Source organism: Bremia lactucae, linkage group LG11, assembly GCF_004359215.1.
Source record: "Bremia lactucae strain SF5 linkage group LG11, whole genome shotgun sequence".
Taxonomy (NCBI): domain Eukaryota; phylum Oomycota; class Peronosporomycetes; order Peronosporales; family Peronosporaceae; genus Bremia; species Bremia lactucae.
The window spans coordinates 2,174,325-2,193,888 of record NC_090620.1 but is presented as its reverse complement, the minus strand read 5'-3'; the positions used below and the strand labels follow the sequence as shown (position 1 = coordinate 2,193,888).

General features: G+C 44.3%; 4 protein-coding genes across 4 annotated transcripts; 3 read left to right on the top strand and 1 right to left on the bottom strand.

Annotated features, from left to right (window-relative positions):
* Nucleotides 1-12,313: 12,313 nt before the first annotated feature.
* On the top strand, nucleotides 12,314-13,501 carry CCR75_003242 (uncharacterized protein; the record flags this gene model as incomplete). The annotated part of the gene is made up of 1 exon (XM_067961339.1): nucleotides 12,314-13,501. The coding sequence occupies one exon, from the start codon at nucleotides 12,314-12,316 to the stop codon at nucleotides 13,499-13,501; it is 1,188 nt and encodes a 395-aa protein (XP_067817792.1).
* A 171-nt stretch (nucleotides 13,502-13,672) lies between these two features.
* CCR75_003243 (uncharacterized protein) lies at nucleotides 13,673-14,759 on the top strand. The gene is made up of 4 exons (XM_067961340.1): nucleotides 13,673-13,911; nucleotides 13,986-14,106; nucleotides 14,191-14,356; nucleotides 14,418-14,759. Exons 1-4 carry the CDS (start codon nucleotides 13,687-13,689, stop codon nucleotides 14,734-14,736), a joined length of 831 nt encoding a protein of 276 aa, XP_067817793.1. The 5' UTR covers nucleotides 13,673-13,686; the 3' UTR covers nucleotides 14,737-14,759.
* Nucleotides 14,760-15,131: 372 nt separating this feature from the next.
* Nucleotides 15,132-17,723, top strand: CCR75_003244 (uncharacterized protein; the record flags this gene model as incomplete). Its single annotated transcript, XM_067961341.1, has 1 exon — nucleotides 15,132-17,723. The coding sequence occupies one exon, from the start codon at nucleotides 15,132-15,134 to the stop codon at nucleotides 17,721-17,723; it is 2,592 nt and encodes an 863-aa protein (XP_067817786.1).
* Nucleotides 17,724-18,298: 575 nt separating this feature from the next.
* Nucleotides 18,299-18,794, bottom strand: CCR75_003245 (uncharacterized protein; the record flags this gene model as incomplete). Its single annotated transcript, XM_067961342.1, has 3 exons — nucleotides 18,299-18,516; nucleotides 18,561-18,716; nucleotides 18,743-18,794. 3 exons carry the CDS (start codon nucleotides 18,792-18,794, stop codon nucleotides 18,299-18,301), a joined length of 426 nt encoding a protein of 141 aa, XP_067817787.1.
* Between the last annotated feature and the right edge of the window lie 770 nt (nucleotides 18,795-19,564).

The following is a 19,564-nucleotide window of genomic DNA, read 5'->3' as shown; positions in this document are numbered from 1 at the left end:
CGATAAAAGTGTTCTATTCTGTGTAATTTCTGAACAAATAAAGAAGTGCATAATTAATATCTTTATTAGTTTTGAATTAAATAATTCCAATAATACCAGATTTGGTATTATGATGCAATAAGACATTAGCTCATTGATTGATTGATTTAAATCTAAATAAGCCCCGCCAATCGTTTCAAGACACGCTTGTGCGGTGCGCAAAGAGGCGTCATACTTAGTTAGATATTACTATAATAAGTTCAGTAGTAGATAGAACATCATTACGTAGGAAACTAGTTATATGACCAGTTCTACTTCTCCCAAATTCTAAATCCATTGAATTACCTTTTCGTAGCTAAAGACCCTTAGCTACCAAAAAGCCTTCCTCTGTACGATTGTGTACGTGAAGTTGTAGATCAGACAAGCTTAACGCAAAAACGGCCCTTAAACCGCCGGTAGTTATCAAAGGTAAAAGGGGGAGTGTATAAAAGGAAAGGTGAAAGAGTCAACCAATCGTTCTAGCCTAAGCACTTGCATGATGGTCATGCTCCTTAATAGGTCGAAATACGGCCCGCATCGCACTAAGGAAATCTCCTGCACTCTTCACACGCACCAACTTCAATGTCATTTTCCAACACTCCTCCATCGTGCATGTTTACGTTTCCCACGTGCACATTCCAATCGTGACACTCCTTACCCATTGTGGTGCAGACCGATTAAAGTCTTTAACTCCTTCAACCTCAGCGCTGCTTAAAGCGCTTTTGTCGTCATGTCAGCTGGCATGCGGAACCCTTCGCAATACCCGGTCTTAAGAATCCCACGCTTGGCATACGAGCCCACAAATTTGAATCTCACATCAATGTGTTTTGCCTTTGACAAAGATTCTCCGGCAAATTGTTTAAGAGCTGCTTGATTGTCAAGCTTAAGTGACATCAGCATCACATAATCGAACCCCATTTCTCCGAGTAATTCATTGATGTCAATCATCTCTGCAACCACGACCGACGCTGCGGTAAAATATGCTTCCATAGTAGAGATAGAAACCTTACCATGTTGCGTGCAAACCATGCAACTGGAACGCCCGCCACCTCGACATATCCCCCAATGACGGATTTACGGTCATTCTTATCTGCAGTAAAGTCTTCATCTCTCTATCCCACCAAAGCGAGCGGTGCATTCAAAAGATTTTGCCCTTTCATTCGCAGACAAACCTCTTTCGGCCCTTGGAGGTATATGGCTATCTTCTTGGGAAGTTTCTGATCGCCTTCCGTCGGGCAATGCGTACGTCTGGTCGGACGACAAACCGCGAATGAGATATCGGGACGAGTGCAGTGCAATATCTATTGCAATCTACCCACCAGCGATTGAAATTTGCGCACGGAGATCCCATCCGGCGTAGGATAAATAGGAGCACGTTAATATTTTCGACAACGTCATAAGTAGCATCATCGATGGGAGTTCGCGTTCCACGAGCATCCTCTAGACCCATGTCCTTGAGCATGTTTACAATTGTCACTTCTCGGTCGATGTCATAACAATTTTCATCATCGTAATTAATTCACATTCCTAGGAATTTATTAGCAATGCCCAAGTTTTTCACAGACAAATGTCTCAAATCGGCAAAAAACATGTCGATCAGCGATGATGTTGTAGCCGTCACTATAAGGTCGTTAACATATACACCCACGACAATAAGCCATGTATCTTCTCGCTTCCAGTATACGCACATGTCCGTAAGACACTGTGTGAACTTTAGCGACATTAATTTCTTGTGCAGCAATTCAGACCAAAGTCTTCCAGCTTGCTTTAATCTATACAGCGCCTTCTTTAATTCAAGCGACAATTCATCCTTCTTGTCGACCTTAAACGACCGAAGTGTGGCGTGATTCACGTTCATTCCTTGCGGAACTTAATAAAGTGTCGAGCTCTTCTTCATTGTCGGCCTTGACGTATGCGTTTGGGATGCCGCCGTGTTGTGCCGGGACTCTCCATACTCTTGCCAAAGCAAAAATGAGCCTTACGCTCGACATTTCTATCACAGCTGCGAAAGTGACGTTCTAGTCGCGACCAACAACTTGTTCATTTCCACACGCGACCAATCGCGCTTTGTATCGCTTCAAATTCCCATCTGCGTCGCGCTTTGTCTTGTACACCCATTTCGTATCTAGACAATTTGCATTTGATGCTGTCATTACCATGTTCCACGCGTGATTATTCATCAACGCTTGTATATACATCGCAGCTTTCCATTTAGATTTCTCAACGCTTCGCGGTAGTTCGACGGATCCGTATCCGTCACATTGTTCACCACGCCAATATCAACATCCACCGCTGACACACTTCTGGATTGTCATCTGACCCAGCATGCATAGATCTTGTCACTATACGCTCTTTAGCCCAAACTGGGTTGACTGAACGTCGGCGAATATCCGACGGATTTTTATCGGCCTCATTGCACGCAATTGCTTTCGCATCTATACCACGAGCGATGTTGTAACGTAAGAGTAATTCATATTGCTCTTTATCGAGCGTCTCGATGTTCACGTATATGTTTTGTTGTGATGACAATGCGATCCTTGGGCAGAAACACTTGATAGCCTTAGTGTCATCATCAATCCCAACAATAAGACCACGTTGTGCACGCTTCGTGAAATTGTTCTTTTTCGGGTCCCGGTACACCGAGCATGGAGAGACCACAATCGCGTTCAAGGCTGGTGGAACATTTGTCAGTATCTCTCAGAGATGCTTTACCAGTGTTAGCGCTAGTCAGCTACCTATTTAACAGGTATGTAGCGTATTGAACTGCCCCCCCCCAAAAAATAAGCAACAAACCGCTGGAAAAAAATCATGCATCGTGCCATATTCATAATGGTACGGTGCATACGTTCCGCCTTTTCGTTGCTAGCTTGGTTTCTTGCCTCACAACGCTGACAAGCCACACCAAACTTTTGACAAAATAAATTGACATTCACGTATTCACCACCCGAGTCGGTATGTAAAACGCGAACCCGACAATTAAGCATCTCCTCGAAGAACACCAAAAAATTAGCAAATGCTTAGCTGCTTGTTCTTAAGTGCGGGCGAGAAAAATCTTCACGCAGTTACTTTTGTGATTCACAAAGTTGACCAAGTAGCGATTCCCGAGTCGGTCTCTTGGCGTCATGGGACCTTTAAGACCGAATCAAATAACCCCGTCAATTCGGTCGATGGGAGAATTTGCCCCAGTTTCTTGAATAGGCTGTCAATTTTTGCTCTTTATGCCATGTGCACATGTCAAAATTTACTCGTGCGCGATCAGTAAGAGTAATTCCCGACGCCGAATTTTGAGCCAGTCTCTCGATGACACCATAATACAGGTGGTCTAAGCGTAGGTGAAAATCATATAAATTACGCCGTTGGTATTCGTCGTGGGTATCAGAATGTGACTCGACGTTTTCCACAAGCGTCGCTAAAATTAAATCACGAGGTTGCTGCCATGCTTGTATAGCAGCGGCCTGAACAAAAGTACACTTTGAGATAACTTCACGTCAAAAATCACACATTTTCCATCACGCGTCTCAAGTACACGCTGTTTACCACGCCGACCCTTGAGCATCCAATTTTCCATACAAAATTAAATTGTGAGCGAATCCGACCGCGAAATAAACTTCGGTAAGCTTAACAGTGTGTCTTGCCATCCGCAGATACTTGCAGTGTCACATTTCTCATTTGCTGATCATAAATTCTTCTCCATTAGGCTGAATACACACTCTTTTGGCGTCTTTAATGTCTTCCAAGCCCAATTCATTGCTGCATAAATGACGACTTGATCCTCTATCAAATATCGAGTAGTCATTAGGAGAAATTCCCTGAGATGGTTTCGCCAGCGTAAAGCTTGCGTTACATTTTGAAACTTCACTGTTGCGATTAGGACACATCTGTCTTAAATGTTTAATCTCGCCACAATCGTGACACCTTCGAATCTCACGAAATCGCGGCTCTCGGACGACGTTCGCATCGCTTCTCGAAACTTGTTTCTTTGTCACGGGCTCCCAAGCTTGGGCAAAATGGGCCATCTCCCCAGCTTGCTGCAAACAATCCGTCCTTCGATTATCAACCTTCGCCATCAGCACTATCCTCATGCCTTTTATTGCGTATTGCACTATGTTGTTAAGAACCAGGTATTCTATAGCTCCTTCCAAAAATTCCACCACAGCCACCATATAGAAAAAATGTTGAGTCCATGTTTTCTTCGGCTTACAGCTTTGTAAACAGTATCATCAATCGGAGTGATATGTGTTTCGAATACCTCAAGCATTTTTTCCATTGCATATTGAAGAGTGGGCATCTGATTCCACCAAGTTTCCAGTTCTTTATGATAGTAAACCTTGGCCATGCCTTAGAGACAGTGTCCAAGAAGTTCAACTTTAACGTCTTCCGACAATAGAAAACCACAGGCTGAGCCAAATTCACCCGTCTTTCGAAACGACGTCCCAACTCGAAAAATCCAGAGCCAAGCCCTTCATACAATTCCGCTCCATCAAACATACGAATCGCAAGCTATTTATGCCTTGCGTCAGGGTACCTCACAACCTGCTCCATATGCTGTGCTGTGCTGGCCTTCTAGCATCGTCCATGTGTGGTGGTGATACACGGGTAAAACAGCCTGGTGATCGCTTACGGCGGCGGCGTAAACTCTTTCCAACCGCGAGCATGGAAATTCATGATCGTGTTGACGGTGTCCAATTTATCCTGGTGGCTCCGCAAGCCTATCCCTGTTCATTTAAGGTGACCCACTCAGCGCATCGATATGCATTCGTGGCCCACGTCCCAGTCCCGATGTAAACAAATTATCTCTTGGTATCATCTGAACATCTTCCAAGATTTTGTTTACACGTGGCCCTCCAGAAAGCTGTCTTTGAATCTTGCTTTGTTATTCTTCCGAGCAATTCTATCGTCCCATTTACCCTCGCATGAGCTGTTACATCTCACTGTCTTCGGTTTTTAGCTCTTTGACTCCCATGTCCACTTGATATTCATCTCCTTTGCCCACAGCAACGCACGCAACTTTTTCCTCGCATTCTACTACCTCACCAATTTGCCCGCGCCTCGGCTCAGCACTTGGCGATGAAGCTTTATCTCGGGAGACAGTGTCACCATCGTCCGAGCCTCTTGGGCTCATAACCTGTAGAACAGACAAGCTTTACGCAGGAACGGCTCTCGGCCCGCCAATAGTTATCACAGGTAAAAGGGGGATAATTATTGAAGAAAAGGTGAAAGAAACCAATTGTACTAGCCTAAGCATTTGCATGATCATGCTCCTCACTAGCACTAAGGAAATCTTCTCCAGCCGCTTCACACGCAGTAACTTCAATGTCAATTTCCAACAGAAGTTTCGAGGCACCCTACCTACGCTGTAATCAGTGTAAGGTTAAATAGTACTTACCAGTACTGGTGATAGGTGCCCCGTTACAACTGGCGTCCTACACCATGCCGACAGCCATTCGATTCGGTTTGTTTTCCCGAATCCAAGCACATTTTGGGTTATGAATCTCTTGTTAGCTTGAAGCGTCGATGTAGCGGGTGTATCGTTACATAAAATTAACACTTAAAGGTTGTTAATTAATAAATTATCTAAAAGGTAGAATATATCTGAGGAATACTACTTCACATAGTAATATTTGGAAAGCTTATCCATTGGTAGATATAAGCAATTATATCTACTTTCTCCGCGGTCCAGTCAGCGCTAGCCGCGCGCAAAATGAGAGACAGAAAAGGCTTTACTACATGTTTTGCATATTATTACAATTAAGTTAGTATTAAATAGATAGAAACAGAAGAACTTAATTTTACTAAATACAGTTATATTTTAACCCTGTTTCGCGTGATAGCAACTCCTTCTAAGTGACATAGAAAGGAGTCGGTTAAAAAATGAGTTCGACCGTAGGGAATGATGACATCTTGATCATGCTGTCCGGTTTGGATAGAGATGCCCTTTATTCTGCCATCGCCAATTTCATATAACATGAACTTGACGAGATGAAGGAGAAGGTAGCCTTGCTGAATCAGCAAGGCTCTCAACAGGCAGAGCTGTTGAGGTTACAACAGATACAGACCCCTGTTCCTGGGATGACGCACACGCGTCGTCCCGAAACTTTAAAGATTGACATCTCTAAGTATAGGGGAGTCGTAGAAGACTCCCTCTTGAGATGGTTTGTCGAGTTGGACGATGCCATAAGGGCACGTCACATCGTCGACGAGCAAATGCAAGTCGCATTCGCTCAATCAAATTTGGCAGGTCGTGCCAAAACTTGGGCATTGGGCCTTAAGTTGCGCGACCCATACGTCTTTGAGACGCTAGAGGCTTTCAAAGCCCGGCTCAAAGTGACATTTGAAGCGCCTAGGGCTGAGTTCAGAGCTCGATCAGAGCTTCCGAAACTCAAGCAAGGCAAGCGTGATGTTCACGCTAATGACCAGCACATACGACTCTTAGCGATTTTTATCACAAACAATTCAGTTCATGAACACATGTTAATTACGGTGTTCATTCAAGGCCTTAAGGATGGTCTTGTAAAGATCTACCTGTTCCGCTTGGAACTGGATACGCTTGAAGAGGGAATATCCGTTGCGGAACAGGAAAAGTTTAGCTTGAGACAGGCTGAAGCTAGTTCGTCATCGTGTCGTCCTCTAAGACGTCACGAGTTTGGAGGTCCAGAATCTATGGACGTCTCTTAAGTCGAAAGCGAGAAATCTCGCATTTCATACAATAAGCGATTGCAGAAATGCAGTCGCTGTCAAAATTTAGGACACTACGCTCACGAGTGTAGTGCCCCACGCCCAGCGCCAAAAGGTACTGAACGTAATTTTGGACCGTATGCCAAAAAGGGCAACGGTTGCGGGTCCGACGTTGTTGCGAAATCGCAACAGCGAGGCGAACAGCCAAAAAACGGTCGGGGTCAGTAGGGGCGCAACGCCCTACTGATCCAGCAACCCCAAGAGAATTTGCAAATCTCTTGACTAAAGTTGCTCCAGACACACAATCATTATGTGTCTCTGGACCTGGTGATGAGGTACCCCTCATCACCTTGCAATTAAAAGCGACAAACAATTTGTCACTTAGAGCCCTAGTGGACTATCTAGCGTCGAATATGTTTAAACGTCACCAGTCGCTAGAGGGTCATAGGCTCAATTACGTTGAGCGCGACATCCCTCCAACGAGGATGACGGTGCGTCTAGCGACAGGCGCATCGATAACAGTAACGAAACGCGTAGAGAAATTTCACTACACGCTTAAGAAATTACAGTACGATGACAATTTCATCGTAATTTGATGTCATCCTATGTCTACCTTGGCTCAAAACATATGAGCCAAGGATCAGCTGGCAGCATCGATCCGTAAAGATGCCTGCCACTTGTTCATCAGATGGCCATCTGATGAACGTCTTGGAGCGTCCACAAGCGTGTGGATGTACTACGAGTGAGTGCGATGGCCTCACTTGTGGTACGGTCGTTAGTACAACCGCACAAGATCACAGTGTGATTACCAATCACATTGTGGAGTCAGCTGCCGGCGGCTGTGTTAATGCACAGGCAGCGCCGAAGGTCCACCACTCGAAAAGGTCGAGTGGATTGAGACATGAATGTACGCCTGGTGGGCGACATTCAAGGAGTATACCGGTTACCCAAAGGGACAACACGATGATCCTAGGTCGAGTGGAGAGTCGACCGTAGAGGAGCCGACTGTGATAGCGCAATCACATTCAGAAGACGTTGAGGAAAGAGGTCCCCACGTACTTGAGGAGAAATCTACTCAAATAGTTAATGCTGAAGTGACTAGACTTCAGCATCCTAAGGAATTGATCACTCGGCAACCTGTAGATAAATCCCAGAAAGAAATCTAGACATTAATAATGACGGATTAAGAGTAGGCGCTTGTACTCTTGATCTGTATGCGCCTCCGAAGCTAACATCCGATATAACTCAATTACCAACTCTAGAAATTAAGCGGTTATTGAGAAATCTGCTTTGTAGTATAATCAAGCAGATCTGCGTACTCGTCACAGATGACGAATACGTAACCGATATTCGGTCAGCAATAATTTTTGCAGAGAATGAACGGGTCCTCAGCAGCTCATCGATGGACGAAAGTGTCCTCGATGTGAAGACTCGAATTGAGATATATACTACTCAATCCTGGGAGTCACTTAATACAAATCCTTATACAAAGATTTGTTTGAATTTAAGGATGCAATTCCTGAAACAGTTCCATGCGAGTTGCTTATGGATAAAGGCACTCGACATGAGATCGAGCTTAAACCGGGCTCAGAGTACTGTGTCATGAAGCAGTGGCCACTGCCTCGTGAACAAGTACTTGCGATTGATAATTTGTTTACCGATTGATAAAAAGCGGGCCATGTGAGGGAGTCAACCTTATCACATAGCTCCGACCTTCTGTGTGCGAAAGGCCACAGGAAGGTGGCGGATAGTGCGCGCATTTAACAAACTGAATGCTGCAACAGTACCGGCCCAAACACCGATACCTAGAAAAAACGTAATCATAGATGGTATGTCTAAGTGTACGATCTTTTCGTCTATGAATTTGATGGATGGATTTTATTAGATCCTTATGCGTGAACGGGATATCCCGTACACAGCAGTGAGCACTCCAGCGGAATGCTCTAGAATTGGCTAGTAATGCCACAGGGACTACGCCACAGCAGTGAGCACTCCCAGCGGAATGCTCTGAAAATGGCTAGTAATGCCACAGGGACTACGCTTCTGCAAGATTCAACAGATACGTAACGTATCTAACGCCCCTGCAACATTCAACAGATGCGTTCAGTATCTGTTGAGACCGTGCGAGAATTCACACCGATTTATTTTGGCAATGTATTCGTCCATAGCCGGGCCATGGACGGAGAGACGGACGTGGAAGTTAAAAAAACTAACGTTTGTCAGATTCTTACACTTATGCGAAAGCATAAGCTGTACGGAAATCTCAAGAAGTGCTAATTCGCTGCAAGCGAAATATCGCGTATTTGGTGCATCGTCGGTAAACACGGCGTGCGACCTGATCCCGAAAAGATCAAGGCAATTACCGACTAGCCAGTTCCAGTCGATGTCAAGGGACTTTGAAAGTTCCTTGGTTTAGCGGCGTACTTGCACAAGAACTCCCGCAATTATGCCGATATGTCAGTTCTTCTCTCTCGTCTCTTGAAAAAATACGAAAAATGACTATGGAACGCTGCTTCTCAGTGTCTTTTGAAGGTATCAAGCAAAGCTTCATGCAATCGCCCATCTTGGAGATTGAAGATCAAGACAGACCATTTCATGTGGTCTGTGACGCCAGCGATATCGCAATCGGCTGTGCGATAATGCAATACGACACAGACGGCGCGGAGCGCATCTGTTACCAATCGCGTCAGCTGCAACCAGCTGAACGCAATTACCCAGTGCATGACAAGGAACTCCTTGCCATAAATATACACTGGCTTAGTTTAGGGTCTATCTCCGAGGAGAAAGACCGTTCATCGTATATACGGACCATGCGTCATTACGCACGGCCGTAAATAGCTCACACTCTCGCAAAGGATGGTGAGGTGGCTATCCTTCTTCGCGGAGTATAGATTCTCCGTGGAATATAAACCAGGACGACTTAATGCCGTCCCTGATGCGTTATCACGCCGACCCGATTTCGAGCCAGCTGCTCATTCCAACAGTGAAAATAATCTCACTGTTGCAACACTAATCTCAAGTGTTCCGTCATCAACCTTGTTTGATGACATAAAGAAAGCCTACGCAGAAGATAAGTTTTTTTTTGCGTTTAATGGATCATCTGATGAATCCATCCGACAAATCTTTGAAGATTTACTGGTTTTATATCGATCGTCGTCCGATCGATACACAACCCGCAACGTCGCATTGTATTACACAGCCGTTGTCGGAGACACTCCACGTGTCGCTGTCCCAACTCACAATGATTTGCGCTTGCGCATCATGTATGAGTGTCACGATGCACCAACAACTGGGCATCGTGGATGTGAGAAACCTTATTTTACAGTAAGTCGCGCCTTTTACTGGTCCCGCCAGTATTAATTCGTACGCAAGTACATTCGTGCTTGCGAGGTATGTCAGCGGGTGAAGCCAAGCCCTTCCGATGCACCAACAACTGGGCATCGTGGATGTGAGAAATGTTATTTTATCGTAAGTCGCGCCTTTTACTTGTTCCTTCAGTGTTAGTTGGTGCGGAAGTGCATTCGTGCTTCGAGGTATTCTTCGGGTTACGCCAATCGTTTCCGCATTGGAGCTTTTTTACGTATGGCAGTTTCATCAGAATTTTGGCATGCGTCTTATGGACTTTCATATTCTTTGTGGATGGCTTACGCCATCCATGCATACCCACCCGATTAGAGGGATCTTCTAGTTTTAAGGGGGGATGGTCTCGCACGAGCAACGCCATTTGCAATCGACATAGAAGATGAGAAAAATATCATGGCAGTGCGCGCAAAGCGCGCTGAAAAAGACAACACAAATGAGTCAGCAGAGGACTTTCTGCTGGCTCGAGAATCAGTAATCTGTTTCGTACATTATTCCATTTCTAACGCAGTGGACCGTCCGAAACGGAATGCCGACAAACATTGAAGAGCAAATGTTCTTTTATTTAGAATTAATGACCTAGTCTTTCTCTTAACGGTAAGCTTACCTAAGCGTGTAGTCAGTAATGTGGGTAGCAGTAAACTGCTAACCAAGTTTATTGGGCCATTCCGTGTACTGCATTGCAGAGGCAATGCATACACAATAGAATAGCCACGTAGGATGCGAACGCATCCTACGTTTTACGTTGGTCGGCTCCGCCCATATCATCAGTACGCGGTCTCTTCCGAGGATAGATTCTCATGCTGAATCTGGAGATTCTCATGTCTGGTCCGAAGATCCTCGAAACCACGATGAGCTGACGACAACTCATGCGAAGGGCGTGATATATATGTACGTACTCCAATATTAAGTACGCACTCTTCGAAAGGTTTTCCAACCTTTCGATATAGTGAGCTTGGACCTTCTGCTCCAACGATTCACGTTTACTGCGCTCGTGTTCAAGGTTCTCCTCCGATACACGGAGGTAGCGATCGAGTTTGTCGATCTTCGACTCTAGATCCGACACACGGTCCGGATCTAATTTTTCCTCCGCCACCACACCCATTGGTGGATCACCGGCGGTCAACGTCTCCTTGTGGATCGTATTTTAAGCCACCGTGATGTGAAGGGACAGCGAACGAGTTATCTGGTTCGCTGGATCGGTAATTCACCTTTGCATGACAGCTGGGAACCTAGTTCCCAGCTGGATGTTGACGTTGAGGGCCTCATCCGTCAGTATGACGAGACACATCCGATGGAACAGAAAGTCCAACGGAAAACACGCCCCCTGGCGCTTGTAAATTGATTGCAAAACGTCAATCGCATCGCGCATCTTGATAGAGATGCGAGCCCTTCCCCAGGGCAGAGAAAGGGAATAAACATCTCCTTTCACTCGTTTCGTGTTGTCGACACAACACGAACAGGGATCACCCACGTGAGGCATGGAAGTCCTACCTCACGAGACAACCGATGCAGTTTATACCTTGCACCGGTTAGAGTTCGTTTCTCAACTAAACGCGAATCGCGTTAAGTCTTTGCAGCCATGCTTTGCGTCCGATGTCTTTGACATTGCGAATGAACGCGCTTCAGGTCTGTATCAACGAGATTTTATCTCGTTTGTTGTTGCCATTGTACCATCGCTGCTTAAGAAAAGCATCGTGATAAAAATCTTCCTCAGCGCGAAAGTTCTTTGCGCTGGGATCAAGGCCATGTAGCTTTGGCGCAATAGATAAAGGACAATTAATGTGAGGGTAGTCTCTCCAGACAGGCTTACTTTCAAAAGATTTTGGATGGATTCTGAACCCAAGTCAAAAACATCGATTTGGCCAATTGACGTTGGTTGCTTATTCGGAACCACTAACCTCGTATATAATGAACCAATCTGGAGTGATTTTCGTTCCAGGGCATGCGTGATGTAACTCGGTGGTGTATCGTTACATGAAATAAACATAAAGGTTGTTATTTAAAATATTATCGAAAAGCTACAGATTGTTCTGGGGGATATTACGTTACGTAATAATACTCGGAAAGCTTATCCATCGGCTTATCCATTAACATCCTGATCGTAAAAAACAATTTTATTTTTTTGGCTTTAGGCCAAAATAAATTCTCCACGGTAATGCGCGCAGCAAGGTCTATTCGTTGTTCGTGGCGGACCTTTCAAACGGCGCCATTAAGCACGAACTCAGCTTCAATATCAAAATTCCCAACTGCAGCATATATGGCCGTGGGTAGTGGCGCTGCTGCGGCCGTCGTGGCCGTGTACAATGGTGTCGCGCCACTTGAGTGGATCATCCGCCAGCTTGCCGAGCCTATGATGCCAGTAATACGGCTATTCGAGCCTGAGACAGCTCACAAGATCGCAGTGCAGTGTGCGCGCTTTGGTCCGATCCCTAAAGACCCTGAGACTGATCCTCAGCTGCTGCACATTCAGACACTTGGTCTCGCGTTCACGAATCCATTGGGCATCGCTGCGGGCTTCGACAAGGACGGAGAAGCAATGGAAGGAATGCTAGACATGGGGTTTGGCTGCGTCGAGATTGGCAGCGTTACACCCAAGCCACAGGATGGTAATCCTAAGCCACGAGTCTTTAGATTACCAGAGGATCGAGGAGTCATTAATCGCTATGGATTCAACAGCAAAGGGCTGGAGTACGTTAGTAGCCGTCTTAAACAATACATTCAATCCAGAGAAAAGCGTCAGAATGCTGGCCATCGCACCGGCGTTCTAGGTGTCAATCTTGGCAAGAACAAGCTGACTGCAGATGCGGCCGCTGATTACGTACAGGGCGTCCACGCTTTGGGTAAATTTGCGGACTACTTGGTCGTAAACGTCTCCTCGCCCAATACACCTGGACTGCGTACTTTACAAGGCAAAAATCAATTGCGGGATTTACTATTGCGAGTTCTCGAAGCGCGTGATACGGTTGCCACGACGGAGGCACGCAGGATTCCACTGCTTGTGAAGATTGCGCCCGATCTCACGGAGAATGACAAGCAAGATATTGCACAAGTGGCGCTTGAGCTCAAGTTGGATGGATTAATCGTGTCGAATACGACGTTGAGCCGGCCGAATACACTAAAGGGAGTTGAGAAGGCTGAGGCGGGTGGACTTAGTGGTCTTCCTGTGCGTGATATCTCGACGAAAGTGCTTAGCGACTTGTACAAGTTAACCAAGGGAAAGATTCCGCTCATTGGTGTTGGTGGTGTCTCGACGGGTCAAGATGCTTATGACAAGATCCGCGCTGGTGCTTCGCTCGTGCAGATGTATTCGTGTTTGATTTATGAAAGTCCATTGGCTGTGCCTCGAGCCAAGAAGGAACTTGCGGCATTGCTGCAGCGTGACAATTTTAAAAGCGTAGCCGATGCCATTGGGGCCGCGCACAAGGAAAACATCGACTTGGTATAATATAAAACCGTGTCTCGGAATATTTGAGTCAAGTCTTCATTTAAATCTTTTTACTCTAATTGTTTCTATAGTTTTATATTTCATGAAATGGAAATAATTTTTTTCGGTACATATAAACTAGTGGCTATTAAAAAATAATTGATTCCTATCGGTGGGAGTATCGTATGACTAATAGCAAGTTCTATATGACGACCCGAAATGATGATGAGCTGGAGATGAATTGGACGGCCGAAGCTATTGATGTCTCAGACAACGAAAGCGTCGTCTCTGCTGGTAGCGAAGATGAATATGAGGACGAGGCAGAGCTGGAATTGGCTTCAGGCATCAAGCGCCCTCGCGAGAAAGAAACGATTGACGTAAAGGACGATGAAAACGATGCAAATGCCTTAAAGAGGCAAAAGTCAGAAAAAGTAAGCACCCTGTAAATGAAAATTTCCATGCAATATAAATGAATTGATTTGAATGCTTGCCTTGTGGCAAAAAGCATAACGCTAGAGGGCTGCACAAGATGACACGAGACGAACACTTTAGGATCGTTAATGATGCGTATACGAAGCACCGCGGCGGCCAGATGACGACTCTCGAGCTGGTAGATGGACTCAATGGTGCGTATATGGCCTGAAAATTAGAGCGAACTCAATAGTCATGGCACTTATGGCTCGGTATTTCTCAAGAGTCTCACTTTGTAGCGCCTAAGGGCCTAGGCAAGCATAAAGTGGAACTTTTGCCGGCATACATTCACCACTTGCTGCCTTCATTTAAGCGCGATTTTATAGGAAAGGGAATTCGTCGCGACAAAAGCCCAATATTTCTCATTCTTTGCTCGTCGGCGTTGCGATGTGTTCAAGTCATTAAGTAAGTCTACTTGCAAGCTAATTGGTTAAATTTCACGATTCATGATATTTGTAATTTGTAGACCTCTGGCTTCATTTAAATGCAAAGTCGCAAAGCTTTTTGCTAAACACATGAAAGCAGATGAACAGGCAAAACAACTTGCTAGGAACTTTTTGCCAATCGCTGTAGGCACGCCAGCTCGCGTCAAGAAACTGTTGGAGACGGAGGCGTTGTCTTTAAAACACACGACTCACGTGATTTTCGATATGCAAAAGGACAAAAAACAGCTTACAGTGCTGGATCTGAAAGACACAGCTTCGGAAATGGTAGATTTGCTGCAATTTTATCTCATCCCGCACCTTAATAAAAACGACAGCCGCATGAAAATTGTGCTGTTTTAGCGGACAATTATGGGCTTTTTAAAGGAATGTCATTTTTATAATTTTTCGCAATTACAGAGCTTCATTGTAACACTTTGTAGTTTGTACACGACCTTCGTGAGACGCACAGACTTGAGCCTCTAAGCTCACAAGTAAAAACACCTTGATTAACTTAAAAAAGTACCCGTATCAGCCTATTACACATCCCCAGTCGAATGTTTGCAATTTGCGGAGCTAAGTAAAGTCACATGCCTATACTTTAAAATAATGATATAAAGTACCCCAACCAAGCTCTTTTTCGGGATATCATGATGAAGTTTATATAATACCAAAACTCTTAAATGTGAATTCCAAGCCTTAACAGTTGCTAGAAAATTTACATGTTGAGCTTTGACATGTAAAATATTTTCATCTTGATGGACGTATCTTTACGTAACGTATTGTCGCAATGTTGGTTTGCTGAAGCTTTGGCGCAGGTCCTAGAACGAGCTTTCACGCAATGCCATGTGGAGAAGTACATGTTAATATCTCTAGGGGATGCCGTAATCGCAGAGCAAGGAACAGTGCTATCGAAGCTAGTATCTGGCTTTTTGCGTCGAGACGAGGCCACCGACTTCATTAAAGGTGGCTGCTATACCCATGTAAACGATATCGACACTTTACAGCAATGGGTAACGAAACAAGCAGCGACTGGTTTTACTATTGCCCCTGGAACGTTTTTCGTGGTGTATGCCCCGTGTGAGGCGAATACGAACAAGGTGACATCCAAGCTGAAGGAATGTTTGGAGGATATAATGCTGTTAGTACTGCTTCATCCTGCTAGATTTTTGGGACTACGCACAAGTAACGATGCTACAGAAAGCTCTTCAATGTATTATCTTGATCATCTAGGTGATACAAAATTAAAGCTGAATACCGACTGGCATCAGGCTCTATCCTATATTCGACATCCATTCCGTTTGTTACGTCATCAGGCTGGATACCATTTTGTGGCGGAATTCATTCGCTTGATTTTAGAGCCGAAACCAATGGAAATGACTCCGAAGAACACTTTCGGGCCTGCAAGATTAACAATGTTCGCAACGATCAAGCAAGTCCCATTTCAGCTACTATTATTGATATTACGGTGGAGCTACTTTCATCCGGCCATTGTATCTGCTTGCGCTGAAAGGCTGAATCGACAAATGCATTTAATTCCACAAGAGCGCATACGTTTGGAGATCGCAGCGTTGCAGAGAAGTGAAGAACAGATTTGGAGGGATTTGTATCCGTCTATTGAACCGCAGCGAAAGTTGTTTGCTGCTGATTCAAATCGTATACAAGGTGCGTTATCAAACCTTCCTACGATACCGTTCGATATCAATGTATCGAAATTGGTTCGGCTGTCTGAATGCCGTCTGTGGGATACACAGAAACAGTTTTACAAAAACCACGGCATCCGTGCGTGGAGCTCTGGCCAGATTCCATACGGAATATCCAGCACTTCGTTTCTTGCTGCAGCGTATGCGCGCCTAGCGGTCGACTTTTTGCTAAGTAATGCTGACTCCATTCAAACGTCGTCCAAGTCTACTAGCTCTCCAAATTGCTTTGTGTGGGAAGCTGCTAGTGGATCGTGCAAATTCCTGCACTCGTTTATGGTGCACTTTACAGAGATAATCGAGGCACACGATGTATTCAAACGTCGACTTTTGGTGCCATTGGTGGTTGCGACTGATCTTAGTGAGAATGTTTTGACTTCGCGTCGTCAAATGGCATGTTTTCGTCCATATATGGAGCGTGGACAACTAGATTTTGCTTTCTTTGATACGGCTGACTTTGTGAATGAAGGGCCTGTTGGTTCGCACAAGCAAAACACACTTTATTTAATGAATCTCCAACGCCAGTGGCACGTGGGAAGGGATGGTCCTGTTGTGGTGGTTGGAAACTATTTCTTGGACTCTTTGCGTACGGATGTTTATGCGGTGTCTCTGCAGCAGAATTTGACGCATAAAGCAGATAAAAGTGCTGTGGGATACAATGTCGATCACCGAGACGGCGATGATTACTGCTTGTATACAGCGTTTCTTGACAAACATACGTCAAGCATTGCCGATATGAACGTTAGGCTCTTTCCAACACCCGACTTCAAAAGGCAGACCATATATAAAAATGGCCGACTGAACGCAATGTTAGCAGAAATTCTAGACGAGTTTTATTCTCGAGACACAAAGGGTGCAAATTCGAAACCCATCTCAACAAGTGGGCTGGTTTTATTCCCTGTTGAAGCACTTGAGCTTTTCTTATCACTGATTGATAGCAATAGCTCCGATACTATCTATCCAATCGCTTTTTTGACGGGCGACGCACCATTTTCATTTCGAGATGCTATCTCGTCGACATGCATTATAACAAGTAACGAGACGCCTGAAGGACAAGCAAATAAGGAATACTTGGGTCTGGAGTTGCCGCAATTATCGCCTCATCCAGACTGTTTTTGTCTTCCTGTGGACTTTGAAATATTCGACATTTGTTTCAAATATCTTGATCGCAGTACTGCTCGAGTATTAACAAATTCGATGTATTGTTCTGCTCCGGGAAACGATACGTTTGGCGTGTTCTTCGCGACATTTAAATCCCAGACATTGGACGAATGTGCCAGTGTCCAGAATGTCAAGTCAAAGATGCAGCACCTGAGTTTCAGTCACGAGTTTGCACGCTTCACCCCAACTGACAATGACTTACTATGGGGCATGCTAAAGTTTGACGACAGTGCACGCTACTTTGCTGAAGATACTCTCGTTGCGCTCTTGGCGCAAAGTTATTGGGATTACGACTTGTTTGTCGTGTTACAGTGGGAATTGCTTCGACGATTGAAACAACATAATCACCTCGATTCCAAACGGCTCCGACGAAACTTAATTGAATCAGGTACCAAATCGTGGCGGACATTTTACCAATTAGAGCAGGGATGCAAAACGATTGACACGATGCGAAATCTTCAATTAGCTCGTTGGTTCTATGGTAAATAGCTTAGCGGTTTCAAAATATTTTGCTTGCACGTACTGATAATGTTTACCGAGTTAGAAGCATATGATGTTGTTTTAAAGGTTCTGAATCCCTGGCGCGAGAAAGCCCTCGAATGTGCGAGCTCGGGTGATTTAAGCATCTTGTACCTTTTAGGGGTAACTATATAGCTCGTGATGTGAAAGAAGTATTATTGTCGTTTCCTCATATCATCCCGTAATGTACAGCTCACTTACTCGCGGATGGACGACAACTCGACAGCACTCAAGTTTTTTCAACTTTGTGAAAGCTTAGCTCCGACCAAAATAAAATTTAAACGCTATGTTGCGCATAGTTTGAAAGTCTTGACGACGACGAAAACCTTTTTATCGAGTTCGTAGAAACGGGTGCTCGACAGTCTACAAATAAATGATAAGGGTTTATTGACGCTTACTCTTGTCGTGCATGTTTGTCAATGAAGTCATCTATCGCCACTCTTTTGCCAAAGCGAAACTTTTTAACCAACACAACCCAAGCTGAAGGCGTAAGGACAAACTATCCGAACCGTTCAAGCTCAGGCGTAGCTATACACATTGAGTCGCTAACTATAGACATTGAATCCTTTCTGCATGGAAAAATGAACTTTCCTTGCGACGTATTTATCGCATGGCGCAAGTATTCCTTCCTCTTCGCGCACGCCAATTTTGTGCAAGTTCTGATACAAACTGTAGATCATTTCATAATTTTGAATCGATCTTTTCAATCGTGAAAACACCGCAACAGCTTCGTCTGCAAGTCCGTATGGAGAATTTTGCCGATCTGCAGAATTGCTGCCCTTTAATTTTTGTAAGTCGGTTGCACACTTTTCGTTTGGTTTGTCGAAACGTTATCGCTTGTCAAAGTGCGGCAACTCTTGCTTGACTGGCGAAAGACTTCACTTGTTATCTTTGGTACCATTACGAATACGAAGTATATTCGAAGTGTTCGGCTGCAAGCCCGATATAATTTAAGCGTATTAGCTTAAACGTTAGGTTTGACTATCCACCCCGCATGACAGCCAAGCGATCGTTTGCATGCTGAATATGGTACTTGAACATGCTATCATTAGTGGCTCGATCCCATTTACAACATTTGAGCTAGGCCATAAAATAGTCAGGGGATCTCGCTGTCGAAATCCATGTTTTCACCGTGATTTTCCATAACAGAGCGCTTAGAAATGGAGAATAGACACTTAGTTAAGAAATGGTTCGTCAATAAATTTGGATTGCTTGCGCAGCGATGATTCCTTGCCCCAAAGACAGACTCTGGAAGACGTTTCAGGACTTCATCGCCATCGAGGGAGCTCTCAAAAGCCGAAATTCCTACTGCATCATCTCAACATCTATCCTTACCCAAAAGTTAAGGGTCATTTTCGTTCCTTAACTTTGGTTTTTATCCAGTACTATATCAACATTTATTTTGGTTTTTTGGTCACCCCGAAGTTTATGTTTTGATTTCACCTCTTCTTGGAATCATTAGTCAAGTTTCATCAGCTTTTGCTAAAAAGAATATATTTAGTTATTTAGGTATGGATATCTATGGGTTTATTAGGTTCAATTGTATGGGCTCATCATATGTGTACAGAGAAAGTATTTAAGTTTCTATCCGTTAATAACATTGTAATTGCTGCTGCTAATATGGGTAGGGTTAATAATAAATGAATAAACTATCAAAAAACTATCTGGTTTTATTGGGTATCCACTCTTTTTTATATTAAAATTAGTTTTAGGTAATATACAAACTATTTCATTATTAGAAAATTGACTTAGAAAATTGACTATAATATTAGAACCTATGCTATCTAAAACATCAATACCCTCTTTTTTTT

Bases quoted from the DNA above. Each gene is read 5' to 3' on its own strand.
- CCR75_003243 (XM_067961340.1), top strand. From the start codon at position 13,687: ATGACGACCCGAAATGATGATGAGCTGGAGATGAATTGGACGGCCGAA. The intron at 13,912-13,985 runs GTAAGCACCCTG...TGTGGCAAAAAG, and splicing joins AGAGGCAAAAGTCAGAAAAA to CATAACGCTAGAGGGCTGCA. The intron at 14,357-14,417 runs GTAAGTCTACTT...TGTAATTTGTAG, and splicing joins CGATGTGTTCAAGTCATTAA to ACCTCTGGCTTCATTTAAAT.